The sequence below is a fragment of the Diadema antillarum genome, unplaced genomic scaffold (assembly GCF_040938485.1).
Source record: "Diadema antillarum isolate AM-2024a unplaced genomic scaffold, OU_Dant_1.0 seq00001503_RagTag, whole genome shotgun sequence".
In the NCBI taxonomy this organism is placed as follows: domain Eukaryota; kingdom Metazoa; phylum Echinodermata; class Echinoidea; order Diadematoida; family Diadematidae; genus Diadema; species Diadema antillarum.
In genome coordinates this window covers 120,963-140,342 of record NW_027272237.1, presented here as the reverse complement: position 1 = coordinate 140,342, position 19,380 = coordinate 120,963, and the positions used below count along the sequence as shown (strand labels likewise).

Sequence of the window (19,380 nt, the reverse complement as noted above, 5' to 3'; positions counted from 1 at the left end):
TGTCTGCTTCCTCTTTGCACCTTGCACAGATTTAGTTGAAGATGCTACCTTGCTGGAATCAACTCTGAATGTCTTTCCCTGTGATTCCACTTTAGATTTATTTGTGGATGCTGCAGTTGAAGCTACTACCAATGGATTCTTTGCAAAAAATGATATGGGAGGTTGAGCTGGTTTACTTTTCACAACAGCAGTTCCCTTGGTAACACCAGTGCTAACCTGCTTAGAAGTAGCAGTTCCCTTGGTAACACCAGTGCTAACCTGCTTAGAAGTAGCAGTTCCCTTGGCAACACCAGTGCTAACCTGCTTAGAAGTAGCAGTTCCCTTGATAACACCAGTGCTAACCTGCTTAGAAGTAGCAGTTCCCTTGGTAACACCAGTGCTAACCTGCTTAGAAGTAGCAGTTCCCTTGGTAACACCAGTGCTAACCTGCTTAGAAGTAGCAGTTCCCTTGGTAACACCAGTGCTAACCTGCTTAGAAGTAGCAGTTCCCTTGGTAACACCAGTGCTAACCTGCTTAGAAGTAGCAGTTCCCTTGGTAACACCAGTGCTAACCTGCTTAGAAGTAGCAGTTCCCTTGGTAACACCAGTGCTAACCTGCTTAGAAGTAGCAGCTCCTTTCTTTAGGTCTTCCTGGTTGGATGTGCTAGAGGATGCAACTGTGGTTGATGTACTAGTCGATGCATCTGACATAACTCCCGCATTGGTCTTTTTTCTCCATTTGATAGGTTGAGTTGATTTAGTTTTTTTGGCAGGTGCTGATGATGAAGAACATGGACCAACACTTCTCTTCCTTGAGCTTCCTGTCTGTGCAGTTCCAGACACTTCCTTCTTGAAGAAAGCTAACAATGCAGGCCACTGCTGAAGAAGTCGATTGATGCACACACCTAAGGAAAGCCATCGTGTGCTCACATGCTTTATGATTTTCCGTACCTCTACATTGTGAAGACATTGAAATTCTTTCAATGTTGACTTCCTCTTACTGCTTTTCTCAAGGTAGAAGTAAACATCCACGAGCAGCTCCTCAATGTTCACTGGCAGAGATTTAGCCGCCTTTTCAGCTGCTATGTGCATCAAATGGCATGCACAACCAACCATGTAGATGTCTTCATGTGCTTGTTTCAGATGATATGCTAAGCCAGACTTTGTACCTTGCATGACATTCACATTGTCAGCACCAAATGACAAACAGTTGTTCCAGCTGACACCTCTTTTGGATAGTTCCTGATCCAGTCCTTCAAAAATCTTGGCTGCAGTAGACTCTTTAATCTCAACCGTAGACATCAATGTGGTACAGACACGTCCAAGGGATTCATCAAAATACTTCACGACCAGAGGGTACAGTTTGAAGTCTTCAATGTCAGTGCTGCCATCTGTAGCAAGGCTGTATGGATTACTCTTTATCACATCTATGATCCCACTCTCTTCATTTCTCGCTAAAGTCCGAACAAGCGATCGTGTCTTAGTTTGACCGCAGCGATACTGCTTGGCCACATTGTTACTTGGAAACATCTTTCTCAAGAGTGGCCCCACATGATCGGAGACAGCTAGAGGGAAGTTATGCTCAATTAAAAACTCTGTCATGTATAGCGTTGAAAGCGTTGAAAGCGCTGAATGTTGTCAGTTTAGGAGTGGAACGAGCAGCGTTGACCAACCTCACATGCTTCTGTGACAATACATGCTTAGCACAATCTCTACGTCCTCCATGGCTGATCAAAAAATCTGATCCACATGAACTACAACGAGCATAGCTCTCACCAACTGTAGATGGGCCAAGGCATGGCCATTCTTCGTGATATTTTGATATATAGCGTTGGCGCTGATATTGCTTCTTTTCCTTGGATGGTGGTTTTGATTTTGGCATGATGTCCAACAGTTATCTTCTCTTCAAGAACTGCATGTGGAAAAAGAAAATTAAATGAAATGAGAAAGAAATGAGGTCCTGCAAATAGGCCAGGCTGGGCTAACTAAACAAATTAAAATTTTATTTTTCTTTTAAATTAGCATTAATATGATTTAGTTAATATCCTTTTATTGCTACTTGCATTAAAAAAACAACAACAAGGAAACAAGCAAGAAAAACGCTTTGTTTTTAATAACATAGTTAGATTAATCAATTCATGATCAGTGTTAAAATATCCATTATATCAAAGAGCAGTATCAACATTTTGTGGTGGTAGACCTGTACAAAACACCATAACGCTGCGCGACGGGCCCGCTAGGTGAGCGGGGTTTCACTCCAGCCGCCGCTGGAAGGAAGGCAGCTGCAACTGCACTCGCTCGATAATATCAGTTATGGCGTAATCACATCGCTCAAATCACAACGAACAAACATCAGTATCGAAAATACACATCATAAAATTACTTACAAGTGATGATTTTGTCCTTTTTAGAGCATCGTCGGGATCAATGATGGCCTTCTGTTAGGAAAATGATGTCGGATATCGAGGCAACTCCATGCGATCAACGTACACAAGCTATGCACATGTGCACACACGTCGTATGTGTATGCAGTGCATGCAGTGTGTGTACGTATATCGCAATCTCACTTCCGCATTCAATATATGAATGCTGCCATCTATCGTCAAAGACATGTAATTCTTCACTAATTTATTTATTACTATTATTATTTTTTTTCGGAATATAATAGAAAAAAGCGGAAAAGCGGAAAAAGAAAAATAAAGGCGGAAAAATTCCGCCAAAAGCGGAAAGGTTGGGAGGTCTGCAATACCCTTGGACACGATCACTTGCAGGAACATTGAGGTTGTGTATAAATTAATCAGCACTCAGGAAATAGACCGTTTCTGTAATGTATTGCAATTTATGGATATTTCTTTCCTTTACAGCCTAGTAATGCAGCATTTTATTCACCTCCCATTAACTTCCATAGGCAGGACTTCACGTAGTTGTTGCTACGGTAAGTAGGGCAAACCTCCGGCAAGCTTTGTGGTTGTTAAGGGCAACTTTTGTGAACAAAGCATGCATAAAATATGAATACATTACAGAACCGGTTTATTTGATGCCGAAAGGGGGTGGGGGAACCTTTGCCAGCTTCGCCTGATTTGGTTTAGTGGCTTACCTTATATGGCAAGTTCATGAATCATTCATGAGATCATAGCTGCCTGGAATGTACGAGTATGGCGCATCATGGGGCTGCCTCTTCAAGAAGCCAAGACCTACTTGACCAAATCTCCTCGATCACAGGAATGCTGTGTGTGTACTGCTGGAATAGCTGTTAGTAATTCCTTGAATCAAGGCTACAGCTGTTACTCTACAACATGTACACACATACATTACATTCATACATAAATAATGTACATGAGTACATTGCCCTCCAGTATTGATCCTTATACTGCTACTATCGTATTGGTTCTTCCCCATTCTTTATGTAGATTATTTTTGTAGCTTGTCTGAATATATATATAGTGTTGCCATTGGAAATATCCATGTTGTATTGTCTGTTGCTATAGGAAGTGCATACAAGCTTGTTTATTGTACATTATTATGTGAGGAAATTGACCCTGATGTTTTGTCTTTTTTGTGTGTTTTGTTTTGGTTTTGGGGAGAAGGGAGTTGGCTGGCCCTTCAGTGGGGGAGGTATGGTTCATACAATTGTTTTGGAATTCGTCAAAGAAAGTCAGGGAGATATGATTTTAATGTTCATCTAATGCAGCTATCATACCGGCTCCACATTGCCTTGAATTAACAAGAGTGACCTCCAACAAAGGAAATGGTGGAAGTTTCATTAAACTCAGACATGAGTTGAGATAGTTTCCCCAACATATTGACATTGGTTGCTATCACTATTAAATGCAAATTAGGTGAATGGAGGATATCATTATTTCACACACTTTTAATTGGTCTGCACATGTTTCTTCCATGAATTATCCTGTTGAAGTTAGATTTTTTTTTTTCCAGTTACAAAATAAAGGATAAATTTCATCCTTCCCCTGAAGTGGTTGTAGAGTTGTAATTACTTAAGCTGTGTTTACACCATGTTCCCGGCAGCCCCGTTTCAGGCCACCTTGGACAAAATGGGATGGACTTGAAACGACGCCTTGAGACGGGATAGACAAACGCGACGGGCCCTGATTGCCGTGGATGCCGTGTCAGATTTGTAGACTGTCAAAAAATTTGCCACGGCAGTCACGGTGCTAATGAGGAATCTCATATGCAGCGATAAAACGGGGTGAACTTAACAAAACGGGGCAGCACGTACACTGTATTAGGCCGTAACAAAACTTGGAGGCTGTCCCTAGCGGGACGCGACTGAAAATATTGATTGTCTAGCCTGACCACACGCCACGAGAACAGCGTCTGATAGCAATATGTGCACCAGGGCGAGGACTGAATCGAAGAAGACTAGAATGTGAATGGGGGAAAAACAGGAGAATGTCTTGTCTACCCATGGTGCACTACGTTTCAGGCAAATGGGGCTGCCGTGGCCGCCGGGAACATGGTGTAAATGCAGCTTTAGCAATGATGACTTTTATGCAGAAATAGCTAACAGTTGCTATTCATGTGAGCAAACAAAACTTTATTTTCATAATTTCTTTTTGTGCAAAACACAATTGGATGGTTGTATTACAGGCAATGCCATGAACATCATCAAATCTAGTTTGCATATGAATTTGCAGCCAACGTCACTAGAACATTTAAAACTTTACAGTGTCATAACTTTCTTGTATAAAATTTCCCCCATTCTGTTTGTTCAGTTATGTCGGTTTGAACACAACATGCTCACTTCACTGTTATGTGGTTTACATAAAATTACAGCTGGCCGAGTGTCTTGATCCAACATGTGGATGGTTTAGTTGTCTGTTGCTACTGCACATTCATCAAGTCCGAGTTCGAGGCAGATTTGCTTTTGTTTTTCCATGGCATGCGCATTGCGTGCCCACACACTGCTATACACCGCATTTTTCATATTTCTTAGCTTTTCGTGATCGTACTACTCTGCAAACTACACATTGTGTATGATTTGATTACCTAGATGATTTGGCTATCCGTTGAATTACAATTCATCTTGGGCCACATTTTCCTATTCTCTTTGCAACATACCAAACCAACTAGTGTGTAATGTGTAGAAGCAAGCCTGTGTTGTGCCTCATTAAGTAGCCAATGTGTCAATGGAAATGTAAATATCATGTATGTAAACAACTTCCATGGAAGACCGAAACATGACTGTTCTGACCCTGTCATTCCAAGTGGAATGTCTACGCTTCATTCTCTTGCGAGTGTGTGTCAGCAAGTTAGTAACAAAATGAAAATGTGATCTTCATTGTATTTAAAGTCTTGTTGGCTGTTGAAAGCTGTCTTAATAAATGCTAAGGCAGAAAGTATGGCTGCCACAAAGACACAAATAAAATGCATCAATAGGTGTGTATTGTCAGTTGTGGTGTACATACATGTCTGTAAAATCAACAATCTCAATACATGTACTGTAAAAGTGGCTATTTTCGCATGAGTAAATTTTTGCGCCAGTAAATTTTTGCGCTCGGCTGGGTGAGATGAATTTCGCGCGTCTCTCATTCAGCAGAATCAAGACATTTATTAGTAGAACATACCATGTGCAAAAATATTCATGTGTCTATATTTTCACGCTGATTTCTTGTCGTGCGAAATGCGCGAATATTTCCACACTGCGAAAATTTCCACTTTTACAGTAATTGCAGTAGTCTTTGGGGTTGGGTGTTATCTCCCCCTCCCCCACCCCCACCCTGAAAAACACAAAAAAAGTGCACAACATATAATGCAGATTATTGAATCTATCCATCACCCACAATACCACTTCAAAAGCACTGTGACACCAAAGAAACCAACATGTACATCACAAACTCTTCACACTAACACATGACACTGAATGGTTGTATTTTGTTTTCAAAGTCATTATTTTATTTTCATATCATCTATTGAATATTTTTCATATCCACACTGTTAAAAGCATAATCATCAAGTACATATTCAATAATGGACTACTTGCATTTTATCATAATATGCACATTTCATTTTTTTCACACATACAAAAAATATGGTAATTTCTTATTGCTTTTCTGCAAGTCAAAGAATTGTTGCTTGATATTAGACTAAGAAAAAAAAATGAAGAGAAAAATGAACTGTAAACAGCAAGTTGCACATAATCCTCATACACTAATACATCTGTAAAACTGCAAGCAGGCCAAACACGTCTTTATGTGATGTGCCCCGATGTGCTTGATCGGGTCCGCATCCACTCTATACGACATATCCAAAAGTCGCAGAGACCTGTCAGAATGTGTTGCTGTTGGCGCTCATCTGAGCTAAAAACGACAGCTGCAATTGTCTACACAACCCACAGGGCTGCAGCTACCCAAGCTTTAGCTAGCAGCGGCAGCAGAGAAAAAAAAAAAAGAGAGAAAGTGCTCCAAGCTTGCAAGCATATGATCATTACAACTGAGGTAGTAGTCCTCTTTGTAAAATTCTCGAAAATTTGTGTGACAGTTCGTCAGGGTAGAATTTGGTGGTCTCTGTAAAAGCCAGAGAAAGGAAAAAAAGGATACAAAAACGAGGCTCAACCTCTCCACAGGTTCCACAGAATAATTTTCTTTTTAATTATTTGACAATGTACTTCAAGGGAATTTTCTTCACAAGGTAACCAGTCCTGGACATCGAGTTCTGGGAGTGATTAATGCCTGACATGAATTGAACAAATTTAATCTCTTACGGACACCAAGTTTTACTTCAAATTACATTCCAGAAGTGTTTGAATCGATACAGCTTTTGTGTCCTGAAGATATTCTGCCCAGAGTAAGCAGTCTTATGAACCGTACCGGTACAGACGCTGGCAGAATAAATACCAGTAGGGCGTGAAAGATATCATGGCAGTCTAAATTAAAGGGAATTGGTCTGATACTGCATCCAACTTTTGTGTCCTATGTCTTTTTTTTAAAAAGTAAATAGAATTTTGCCAATGGATGTGACGAGCCATCCTGCCATTTCATGAAAGAATAAAGAACATGACTTCAGAACTTGAAAATGGCCCACTGAAGATTTTTTCCTTAAAAACAATACATGCTAATGTATCTATATTCGTTCGTGTCTGTATCCTCCCAGAACACAGCACAACTATTAAATAGAAAGTCTGATAGTTTTGTTGTGCAGCTGCTACCTAGCGTGGATTTCTGACCTCGCAGAACCTGAGCTCTTGTAAAAACCATCATGTGACCACAGTCAGATGATAAAAGAGAAGTAGAGCTAGCAGTGCATGAACAGACAGCAAAAATCAAAACAAAACACACAAACCCGCAAATTTGATATGCATGCAATACATCCTGTAGTCCAAACTAACCAACGGCTGTATGTTGTTACATACAACAGCCTAGACACCACATGTGTACGAGGAAGTAGCACAGCAAAATCTAATGTACTTGGCACATTTTAATATTATGATTCACTATTATTTCTTTTTGAGAGAATGAGAATGAGAATGAGAGAATATCAGAGAGACCTTTTTACTATTTGGACATCTACTGTTCAGTAAAAATATCATAATTAATACCAACGTTATATCCTGTGTTTTTAAAATTTGGCAATAAGACATAACAAGCACTGCTTTGGTAACACACACACAAGCGGGTCTCTCATTGAGTAGCCACTGCCACACACAATGCAAGGACACAGCTTCACCTAACTTTGGGGTGTATCCCTTTCACAGAGTACCAGGATTCTACCTGTCCTGTTAACGTACAGGTAACCTCTCTTATACACATGCATGAGTTCCTTCTATGCACAACATTCACACTCGGCTAGAAAATATTGATGGTCACCCTGACAGTACTTCTCCAAGCATTATATGTATTGCAAGAGCATTCAGGTCTATTCACATTCACTCCATCTATCCCATTGTGTATTATATTCATAATGTATTAATAATGATGTAAACGCAGCGATAACTGTTAAGATTACAATACAATTCTAAATAACTTCATAGTTTGATAAATGCGGGTATGCATTTTGCCTCATATTCATTGTTAAATTATGACTGAATATCCACTACTAATTAGATCAACATTACTGTGAAAATACGCACCGACATCGTTATCTGCCATGTTGTATGTCGTTATCACCCATTCAAATCACCAATAGAGTAACCACGACATTCAACGTACTGTGCGTCATTGTGCAATATTGATTCCACATCAACTAATAGTGGTCCTGATTTACAAGGTTGTATGTAATCTGACATAAATATATAGATATGACTTGTAAATCTGTTTAATCACTGAGAAGTCATTATTTCACTGAATAACCAACCTAATTTGATCTTCGATTGTCTACTTTAACACACGTACAGCTGCAAGAAACAACTGGATAGTTCTGTTGCTGTTTGAGAAAACTAATCTCACACCTTCCAGGAAGTCCACTCATCTGTGACTGTCCACATAAAACTTTCAAGAAGTCACCCAATATCTCTGTTTTAGCTTTGACATACTCCACAACTATACCTGTTGAACTGGAGCTACTGTATTCTACCCACTTTATTTGGTAGAATATGAATGCTACAGTGAAAATGGAATCCAACACATATAAGAAAAATAAAAATGTTGCACATGGAGTGAAGCTTCATGGGAGCAGAGATGCTGAGAAAAAATTGTAAAGCATCCACGTATTTCCTGCCCATTTTAGGCACATCGTTCAACGTTTTTGTAGGGGTTGCAGGAATTTTAGTAGTACATCTTTCTATGTGATGGAGTGGTTTTCTGCAGCTTTCAGAACTGCAGTTTATAATGGCTTCATTTTTCTTTTTTTCAAAGATGAATAGTTGTACTTTCAAGAGGTGATATCATATCATCGTATTTCACTCTGTTTATCGCACTAAATACTACAAAATCGTAAAGGCTGGCATCTCTGGGAATTGTTGAAAGAATCATTCACATGTGACATACAAACAAACTACCTGGCAATCCAGAGTTGAGCTGAAGAAAGCCCAAGGTAAGTCCAGTATGAATACATTCAACATTTCACTTTGGAAATTTGGAATTTGATTACAAAGCCCATTTCATCCTCAATCCCTCTGCACACTTTATATATCGTTAGCTTGTTTGGTGATTTTCAAAGTTTGAGAGATCTTTTTTTAAACAGCGAAAAACCTATGCAATTTCATATTTGTTTTTGTTTTTGTTTTTCATCAGGATCATGGTTGATATCAAAACTAAAAAATAACAAATAAAACAATAATGAACATTCTGACCTAAAAGTTCCGTAACATGAAAATTATCTCCATGTTCTAAGCCCCTAATCATTAGAAGGAAGCAGAATAACATTAAGCAATGAAATAGATAGACTAAGGACAAAATAGTTTTCCCCACTGTAACTTCATTTCTTTTGCTGATTTTTTTACTCAGCATCCTTATTTGCAATTTCGGATGGCTCTGTGCTACCGGACACCTAGAAATCCGAGCATCTAATGTTGAACTTTAACATTTATGAAACATGAAGATGTGGAGGGCCAATTATCATTCTTTTTCTTATTTTTGTTATTAAAGGCCAATATGATCAAAGTTTCATTTTTCTTCTTTTCTGAACACCCCTCAGATACAAGACTTTAATTTAACCTAAGCACACACAATTACCATCTGCCAGTTAGATACTAATGACAGCATTATGGTACATGTACATACCCAATAGTGTTAAGTGCTAAAACCCTCTTCTGCTCACATTATATGTGAATATTGATGTAAACAAATTGATATGTTGTAAAAATTGAATAAATAGAAGATTATGGTTATTGTTATACTTTCAGCCATATTAGGTTTAATATCACAAGAAATAAAACACCATAGATGTCTCCTATCATCTAGCATATCATTGCACTACTAGCGGCAGAGAGAGGGGTTAGCTCTGCACCTATGCAAGCCTCTACATGTACATTGTAGCTCTCACGATATGATATTTTCCGACACAACGACAGGTGCATGAGAGAATTTGGTATGCTCCTCAACCCGCCCTAATCTATTATCAGCCATATTCCTATGAATAAAGCTGTGATATAAATGTTTGTAACTATGCTGTTGCTGCTACCATCCTTTGCCTATTTAAACCCTATGATTGTCCTATGCACTAGCTGAGCAAAAAGCTTATTAAAGAAAATTTCAGTCAATAATGTCCTACTCTGGAACATAATGAATAATGCCTCCGGCCACTTCGTTGGCGGAGGCATAAAAACTGAAAAAAGGGAAAGATTATGCACACTGCTATGAATGTAAAAAAAGTTGATAGATATAAAACATAATTTATACTTACATCGCATACAGATGAAGAAAGTTAGATGTTCAGAAAGAAGTGAAAATATAAAAACTTCTAATCGGCCAAAGATATGCAATAAGGAAATTCTTACTTATATGTTGCTGAACACAAAACATACAAAAATGCATTCCGCATAGTGTCACACACAAACTGTCCACATAATAATTCAGTCATTTTGACTTTGAAAGATTCCCCCTTCATTACCATAACACCACATCACAAAGAGTAATAATACACCACTCAAATATATCCACAAAAATGGATGTCAATGAATTTTATACTTCTTACCTAATGTCATGGGTTTGCACTGAAAATGACGGATAGCGTAAGACTAAATTCTTGATATTACACCGGTACTAACAAATTCCTATCATAAGTAACTGCCACTCTCACTTATATATCCCCTTCAGTGAGTGGGCATTCAAAGCAATGTACACCATGTAGATGCATATCTTACAATTTTACACCTACAAATATATATAATCATACAAAATGATAAAATGATTTGTATCATATTACTCTTATATAAACTCTCTTTTTTTTCACAGAATGCTGACTCTGAGGTACCTGGCTCCATCATTCCTAGTAATGTTTGTACGCGGACAAACACATGAACTTTGACTTTTAAACTTTGACATCAAAACACATCACATGACCAGCCCAACTGTGGTCGGCGCATTGACAATTTGAGCTTGCCCTGCAGATCATGGACATTTAAGGGACATTCGAGGGTCAAACTGTAGTCAGGGGAATCTGTTTTTTTCCCCCTTTCTCCTTTCCTTGATATTCTTTGTCCCTGACTGACAGACATTCACATACTTTGGGAACTTTTTCATTTAAATCACAATTGGTATTGCATGTGCAATTGTAGCTTTACAAGATAAAAAGACAACAACAACATAGCATTCACACATTCACAAAAATACCAATGCCTAGAAAAAAAAAATGTTATTACATAGAAAAGAAAAGAAAAAAAAGCACAATGTAACAACCGAATCATCGCACGGATCTGAAAGACGAGCATTTGGTTTGAAGTAAAATATCAGAATGCAAATCACGACAACTTGCTGCGGGCAATTTAGTTCTGGGCAACGAAGAAATTAATTATTCCAATGCAATCTCAATGGTGATGACAGCTCTGTAAAAGAATGAACCCTGTAGTGATTCCTATTCATTCCTTCTGCCTGCTGCTCTCCTGGCATGGAAAATGAGTTTGAGCTCCCATGCTTGCCTCAAATCTATTAGCCTTGCTTGGCAAGAGATATACATCTACAGCAGACCAGCTGCTGCGTGGTTCAAAATCTGCATTTTCTAACACACACACTGTATGCAGCAATGGTACTACACCTTGACATCTGTTTAATAGTACTCTACCTTCACTAATTGACACCTTCGCCCTCACAATAGCTGTGGATTTACACTACAAAGAGTTTGCATAGCATCTACAGTGAACATAATTATCATGAACTACAAAATATACACCATCTGAAAGGAGGAGAATCTTTAAAAGCAGAATTAAACTCTTTCTCTAAAACAAAGATCTTTGCCAGAGTAGTTTTCCCCATACTGGTGGAGTCGCAAGTTTTGGTTTATACCAGACAGCCTCTACAAATTAAAGATTGCAATTGCGACTGACGGACCTCCTGATCATTTACTGTAGACGATCTGCCGTACACTGAGTGGAAGAACTTTGCATCAATTTTGTGCTTCTGCTTTTGGAGAAGCCGTAAAATCAATTGCATATTGTGCATCAATGTGTGTACGTGCGTGTGCCATCATTCTCGGTCTCTTTTGGGTTGAAGCCTGCGTATACCAATAGTTTCACGGAATTGATCGACTGATTGATTCTAATTATCACATCACGCAACAGCAGAAAAATCTGTATGACAGTGATGCTTCTTGAATGATTGCTTTAATGACTCCCATTTTTGTACTCAGATATAAATCAGAGTGAGAATTTTGAGGACAAAAAGAAAAATCCCAGGCAAAAATGCTGTGCCATCAATGTGAACCTTACACCTCTATGGCCAGTTCTTGTTGTTACATCTATGTAAAGACCGATCTGTTACTAACCTGGGCCGTACAAATTTCACCGAAAAAAATCTCGAAAAAGTTGTACAGATTCCACTAGTCTCATGGGTTGAAGCGAAGGGAATATCATTCACCACTTAACCAATCATTTGAGCGACTTCAGCAGAAGATTCTTTCAAATGCACCTTCACTAGGCAAAAACAAATCTACACCAAGGCTTCAAACCAAAAGAGCATTAATTCCTCTCTGAGAATAACTTACTACAGTCGACCAAGTACCAGCCCAATGGCATACACAATGGTTCAAAAGACAATAATAAGCCTTCCCATCAATTTGGCTATTATTTTTTTGTCTTCATTTTTCCATTTTATGAAAATTGTACCCTGCATACCTTTGGAATGAAATCTATTTGTATTTACTTATTCTTTGTCTTGTACCAATTAGCCATGAGTACATTGACAATCTAACCACTTGTTGCTCACAACAACAACACATTTGTAATATGACCACATTACAAGAAGCACAAAATATACACCATATATTCATGCTTTTGGCTTACAGAGGTAGTGACAAGAAGAAGGAAATGGAATGAACCCTTTGCTTTTTTTCTTTGTCCTGCTTCATCGTCACAATCAATTTCAAGACAATTCATTACAGTGACTCCTACAATGCTCGACAAGTACAGCTGTATGACTGACTTCTAACAGCAATACACGAATATGCATACTTCACTTTAATATACTCTTTACAGGTCAAGCAATGTTATCACATTCCGATGCAACGACAAGAATGGTACTAATTTTTCTTAATTGAGTCTACAAATTGACCCCCCCCCCCCCCCCAATTATGTGGAGCATAAATGTGCTAATTACTGAAGGTGCTATAGTGCCATAGTGCCGCATAGCACTGAATCAAACTGCTCCTTTATGTCTGATGAAGCTGATAGTGGCAATGGAAGGATTGAATTTATCTTTTTTTAGACTATCAACTCATCTGGAAGTCATATAATTTTGGCGACAGTCTTCTCTACGATATACTGTACAATGTTTAGCAAGATTGTACATCACAGCTTCACAGAATTTGTTCCAGGTTAACCCACAGCTTCATATTGATGCAGCTGCAGAGTGATCAAAATCGCTGGACTGAATCTCCATGGCTGCGTAATTTGGCACTGAAATTACTGACATTTTGCGATGTGCATGCACGGGGCAACAAGGAGGCTGGCAGCTCAATGATAGCCAGGATTAGTCAGACATCAGCACTCACTTGCAAAGAAAAATGTTCAGAGGAACAAACTTGAGCTGATCCAACACCAATCCCAATGTTTGGCTCTGATTGACTATAAATCACAAAGTTGCGTAATATTTCTGAACGCACAAAGTAGTATTTGAACAAGGTCATGGGGGAACAGATTATACAGTAAACAGCCCAAGGTCAGACGATTATTCAGGAACACAGCCGGCAAATGGCATCAAAGAGTGTTGGCGGTTCTTTCTATATTCATGATATCTGGAATGTCAAAACCACTCACTCGACACAGCACATCACTCACTTGTTTGTCTGAATGTGTACCAGTACATATCAAGACGAAATAAAAACGATGGCAAACTCCACACATCCCAAGTGATGAAAGGGTGGGCGAATCCCAGGAATTTGAATTTGCTGGTTTCAGAACAAACACAATAGAGTGACGATGTTGACAATCAACCCACACGAATATAAGCTATTTTTATTTCTCCACAGACAATAACATCTATATTCATGCAATCATTATGGCTTTAAGTTATCATGTGAGCTAATCTAAATTAGTCTTGCGCACGGAGAGGGCATTTGATATGGCCTTTTTTTTAAAACTCTGACATGATTTGTTACAAGGTGTGCTTTGATTGAACTACATGACATAATATATATATATATAACATGTATATATATAATACTTATATACTGTATATATACATATACACATATATATCACATAAATAATCTATACTTTAACCACTACGTGGCAAAGTAAGCTTCTGGTACTGATGGTAGCTTGCACGGTTAAGTGTTTGCTCTTAGGGAACTCACACACATGTGACTGCCAGCCAATGAAAAAAAAAGGAGAAGAAGTTAAAGAGTTATTCAAGGCCATTATGTTACTTTCACCACATGTAAAGAGGCTCAACTCCTCTAGTTCAAAATACGGCAAATTATTCGTCAAGAATTAGAGCAGTGGGCACAGTGATTGCGTGACAATCTTTCCTTTAACATTAAAAAATTCTGGGGATTGTTTGTTGCTCAGCTCTTCTCGGCTTTACCATCATAGTTTTTCTTGAAACTGTCAACCAGAGCATTGGTATGCCGGGGGGGGGGGGGGGGGGGGGGGGGGGGGGGGGGATAGATAGATAGACAGATAGATAGATAAAGTAAGTTTCAGCTGTTCTAAGCTGTAGGATATTTTTGAGCAGAAAAGGTGCATGATTCCCTTTAAATCTTGAAGAAGGGAGTTATTATACCAGTCCATGCTAAGGCTAATTACCTGGTGTCGCCGAAATTTACATAATTGCTCATGTGGCTGGCGGTCACGCATTATCTAATCTTTGTACAGACACACACACACACACACACACGGACACCATACAGACATCTTAATACCCGACATCACGTCACACAATAAATACAGACAAACAGACAGACGGGGGGCTGGAAGGGGGCGCTGGTCTTGGGCGAAAAGTACTCATTGTGGCTTGCCAGATGAACAGTGCTGACACGTAGAAAGCGCGCGAGATGTAGAGACGGAAACACACACACACACACATACACGATGAAACCGCGATGATGAGGATGATGGGCGGAGCGTCGACGACCGGTCCCTAGAGGGCAGCATCCTGTCGAGATAGTCACCTGGAGATGGTGGTCTGAGAGCTGGCCTGGGAGCGGTCACTGGCCTTGCTGGACGTGGTGCTAATGCTGAGCGAGGAGAAGCCACTTTGGCAGGACTGTAGGCTGGTCATCGATCCCCTGCAGGAGGAAAAATAAACATTTCGCGTTTTTTCAAAACACAAAACACACAGCACAACAGTGTTAATCTTGGTTTCTTCTACTTCTTTTTTTTGAAAACCTCTATGCAAAAAAAAAGAAGAAAAAAACCTCTATAACAACACTCTCTCTGAAGAAAAAAAAAAAATTTCCTTCAGTTTAATCTTACCATAAAATGCATATGACAAATCGTTCAATGCTTATCTAGTTAAAATGAAAACACAACAAGAATTTGGATAGTTCTTATGTCTGTTTCAAAACGTCACTGAAATGACACTTAATAGTTTGGGGCATCTTGTCACATGCTGCTCAGTAATGAATAGGTATGATTATAAAACAGATGAAAGGATACAATTGGTAACAAAACAAAAAGCAATCAGTGAAGATACACAAAGAGACAAATGGATAACAGACAGGTAGGAAAATACAAATACTAAAACACACAGACACACACACACACACACACACACACAGACACAATATACATATGTATATCCTTTATGCATGCAAATCTACATGTATGACACCAGCTTATGTACAGATGGACAGATGAATTTACAGTAAGGTTGATGTACTCCAAATTAGCACCGTGATGAAATAAATCTCCAGAAACATGCAGTGTACCTGAAATCCTCCGAGGCGAGTACTTCGTGGTAGAACATGATCTTGGACTTGTGGTGGTGGTGTGTGGCCTTCTGGGTGGAGTTGGGCAAGGTTGAGGAGATGTTGTAATGTCTCCACTGTAGTACATACCACCCTGGCACCTGACACACCGACGACCCCTGAAAAACAAACATAAACACGATGCATAATCAGCCATCATCTGGCAGAACTAGATATAGGTCATTGATTGATGCCAATTTCCAGGACTCGTGAGATTCGCATTGAATTCTTTCCTGTGGTACAGGATAAAACGTTTGGATTCTCGACCAAAATCTTCTCTGAATTCTCTGAATTTTCACCTATTAACCTATTTTTACCTACATTGTATTTCACCTATTCTCTGAATAGATTCTATGAATTAAAGGGCCTAGATTATTTATCTAGTTGACTATAAGGGAGTGTTGCATATCTTTGTAGATTTACTTCGCATTGAAACATCCATGCCTTTGCCTCCCATTCAGACTGCATTCTGTAAACAGTGGTACAATGTATTTACAGCACTTTGCAAACTTTGCTATGCGTTCCAATATTCCAATTCCAATTCCAATTCTAAACTGATAAAACCTAGAAGTATGTGTGGCTTGCCTGAATACTTTTCCCTTGATGTCAAGAGAACCAACTGACCTGTATACTCTCTCCAGCCTTGCACACGAGAGCCGACTCCACCACTTTGTAGTCTATGCCGGGCTGCATGGACTTGTCGATGACGATGGTGTTCGTGACCACGCCCGCTGGCGTCGAGACGGGATTGGTCACCTCCTTGTGGATGGTCAAGGGCCGGCGCGAGACCAGGACCGAGAAGACCACGTCGCCTCGAAGGACGTCGAAGTCCCAGGTCAGGACCTGTTGGGCGTCCTTGATGTGGACCAGTACCTAGGACAACATGGACAATACATACAGTTTTGTGCACATGGATAGGATTGGAGGGTATTTGGTATGCATAAGACATTACATGGGAGTGAGCTATACACAGCTTGGACTGTGTAGATGTTTTTTAAAAACAAGGACCCTCAAGAATGTTTTAACTCCTCGCCATATCAAAAGAGCGATGCATGGGAGCCAAAACTTGAAAACTGTCTTGCAGAAACAAGGCACTTCCTTCACATGGACTTTAGCGACTGTATACTGCATTTTGAAACATGCGAAAATATCAATATCCCAACGCGAACGCGACGTGAACATGTACATCTCTCCTTTCATTGCTGCAATCTACGGTCACAAACTGAACGCTCAAAAAATTGTTGCGCAGTCCTGATTTGCAAAAAATTAAACTCGCTAAATAGCATTTAGCATTTATTTCATTCAATACTTCATAAAAACCAAATAAACAAACAGAAAATGCAGAGCATATAAAATACAAGTAAATTCAGATTCATGTCATAAAGTATGCCTCGCAGTAGATGATGATATACCGTATAGGGAGAGGTCAAGAGCACAAGAGATAAGCCTGTGTCATTGTATAAAGGTCAGAGTGATGCATGGACATACCTCATGGGGAATCCCCTTTTGAAGGAGGGCCGACTTGTAAACAGTGTCTGCACACAGGGTTGGCTCTCCTGGGCTGAAGAGGTCTTCCGAGGACCGGTAGCAGGCCTTGGGGATGATACCACCTTCTGGTATGTCACACTACCAAAGTCACAGAGATGGATGAAGAAGACAACTTTAATATCACATGGACATGAAGATTATAGACTACAGCCATCATCTCGGCCTACAGGGAACTACATTCAATATGATTATCGTCATATAGTATGTTAGAAGACACACAATTATTCATGGACATACTTTTTGTTTTGAGGAAAAAAATTACTGTTGAACCAAAGAATGGCTCCCACTATGGTCATAGGAGAGAAACAATGTGTTCTCCTGAATTACCATAGTCCCTTAAGACTCTGATTAGATGACGTAAACTACTTGATATAACAGAGTAAATCCACTGCAGGAATGTTTGTGACAACATTGAAAACTGTCATTCATAAACAGCAGCAAAAAATCTACTTTACTATACACATTTGCCCATGTCTGTTATCTTTTAGATATACGTCATTCTATATCTCTCTTCTCTCATGTGCTGCACCTACTGAACATCCAAGCTAGACAAAAGTATATAATTCTGACTGAGATTTTTGGGGTACAATGTACATTTACAATAAAAAACGGTTACTGAGAATAAGAATGCTGAAGACAATCTTATGAGACAGATATCCACTGGAAAAGTGGAAGCACTTTTTCGTGCTCAGTCGGGCAAGATTAATTTTGCATGTTTTTGATTCTGCGGAATAGAATACAAAATAGCATTACATACAATACATGTGAGCAAAAAATAAAATTGTGCGTATTTATATTCCCGCCAGCTTCATGTCATGCAAAATGCACAAAAAAATTGTCCTCGTTTACAGTATGTGAGCTTCGGTAGATAGGAATCAGAGCAATATGAGGATCAAGGGCAACTCACAAAGCAGTCGCCGCTGATGAAGTCGGGGACTATCTCTGGTGCCACGTGGTCCGTTAGGCCGCCGCTGTCCATGTAGTTCTTGCCGCCGTAGATGAGGAACTTCTGCCTCGTGTTCTCATCGATGAACGGCGAGACGAGCGTCCAGATGACGGGGAAGACGCGGGGCGCCCTCACGATCAGCAGCTTGCCCATCACCTCCGGGTAGTTGGCCTCCACCACCTCGATCATGCGGAGGAGGGCCTTGATGCCCGGCCGCCACAGGTGCCTCATGCTGAGGCCCTCACAGTCTACTATACAGGTCCAAGAGCTGCCAAGAGGGAACATAACAAAAAAATTATATTGTAAAGTTAGAAAATATGACAATGAAATGATAGTTTTGGTCTCTTCCTTTGTGTAAGCTTCTATGATAAATCTTATTGATGCTATGGCATAACAAACAAACAAATAGAGTCCAATAGCTATCTTTGCCAGATATACACGTATTGGAGTATATTACCTAAGCAAAGAACATGTGCCAGGCAAAGTCGAGGACAATATGGCAGAAATGAGAGCATTATTTTTGTATGTCACATAAAGTCAACGCCTGCCAATACCTAGATTATTGGCAGCGTTAAAATAATTTCATGCTTTACAGTGGTCTGCTTCAGTGATACTCTTGAATGCCTCTCAGTGATCTTTATACCTGCCAAGGGATGTGATTCTGTTATTGATATGTCAACTCTTGGAAAGTGGAATCCCCATCAGGTGACACTCCCCAAATTGACAATGCCGTCATATTAATGAATCATACATAGTTCATATTGTGATTGTATGTTTCCTCCATGCTAATATTTCAATCATAGTTTGTTTTGTTTTGTTTTTTGTTTTAATGAATAAACTCTACAGGGCAATGAAATGAAAAATGAAACGATAGATATTTCTTACATTGT

General features: G+C 39.4%; 1 protein-coding gene across 1 annotated transcript in view; it reads right to left on the bottom strand.

Moving 5' to 3' along the window:
• Positions 1 to 14,694: 14,694 nt before the first annotated feature.
• LOC139710128 (SEC14-like protein 1) overlaps positions 14,695 to 19,380 on the bottom strand; it is a 57,652-nt gene continuing 52,966 nt past the window's right edge. Inside the window, exons 11-15 of the mRNA XM_071622061.1 lie at positions 18,452 to 18,758; positions 17,485 to 17,622; positions 16,621 to 16,869; positions 15,958 to 16,115; positions 14,695 to 15,315 (exon numbers count right to left, since the gene is read on the bottom strand). Of these exons, the coding sequence (XP_071478162.1) occupies positions 15,195 to 15,315; positions 15,958 to 16,115; positions 16,621 to 16,869; positions 17,485 to 17,622; positions 18,452 to 18,758 (973 nt within the window). The 3' untranslated portion in view covers positions 14,695 to 15,194. The remainder of the gene's footprint in view (positions 15,316 to 15,957; positions 16,116 to 16,620; positions 16,870 to 17,484; positions 17,623 to 18,451; positions 18,759 to 19,380) is intronic.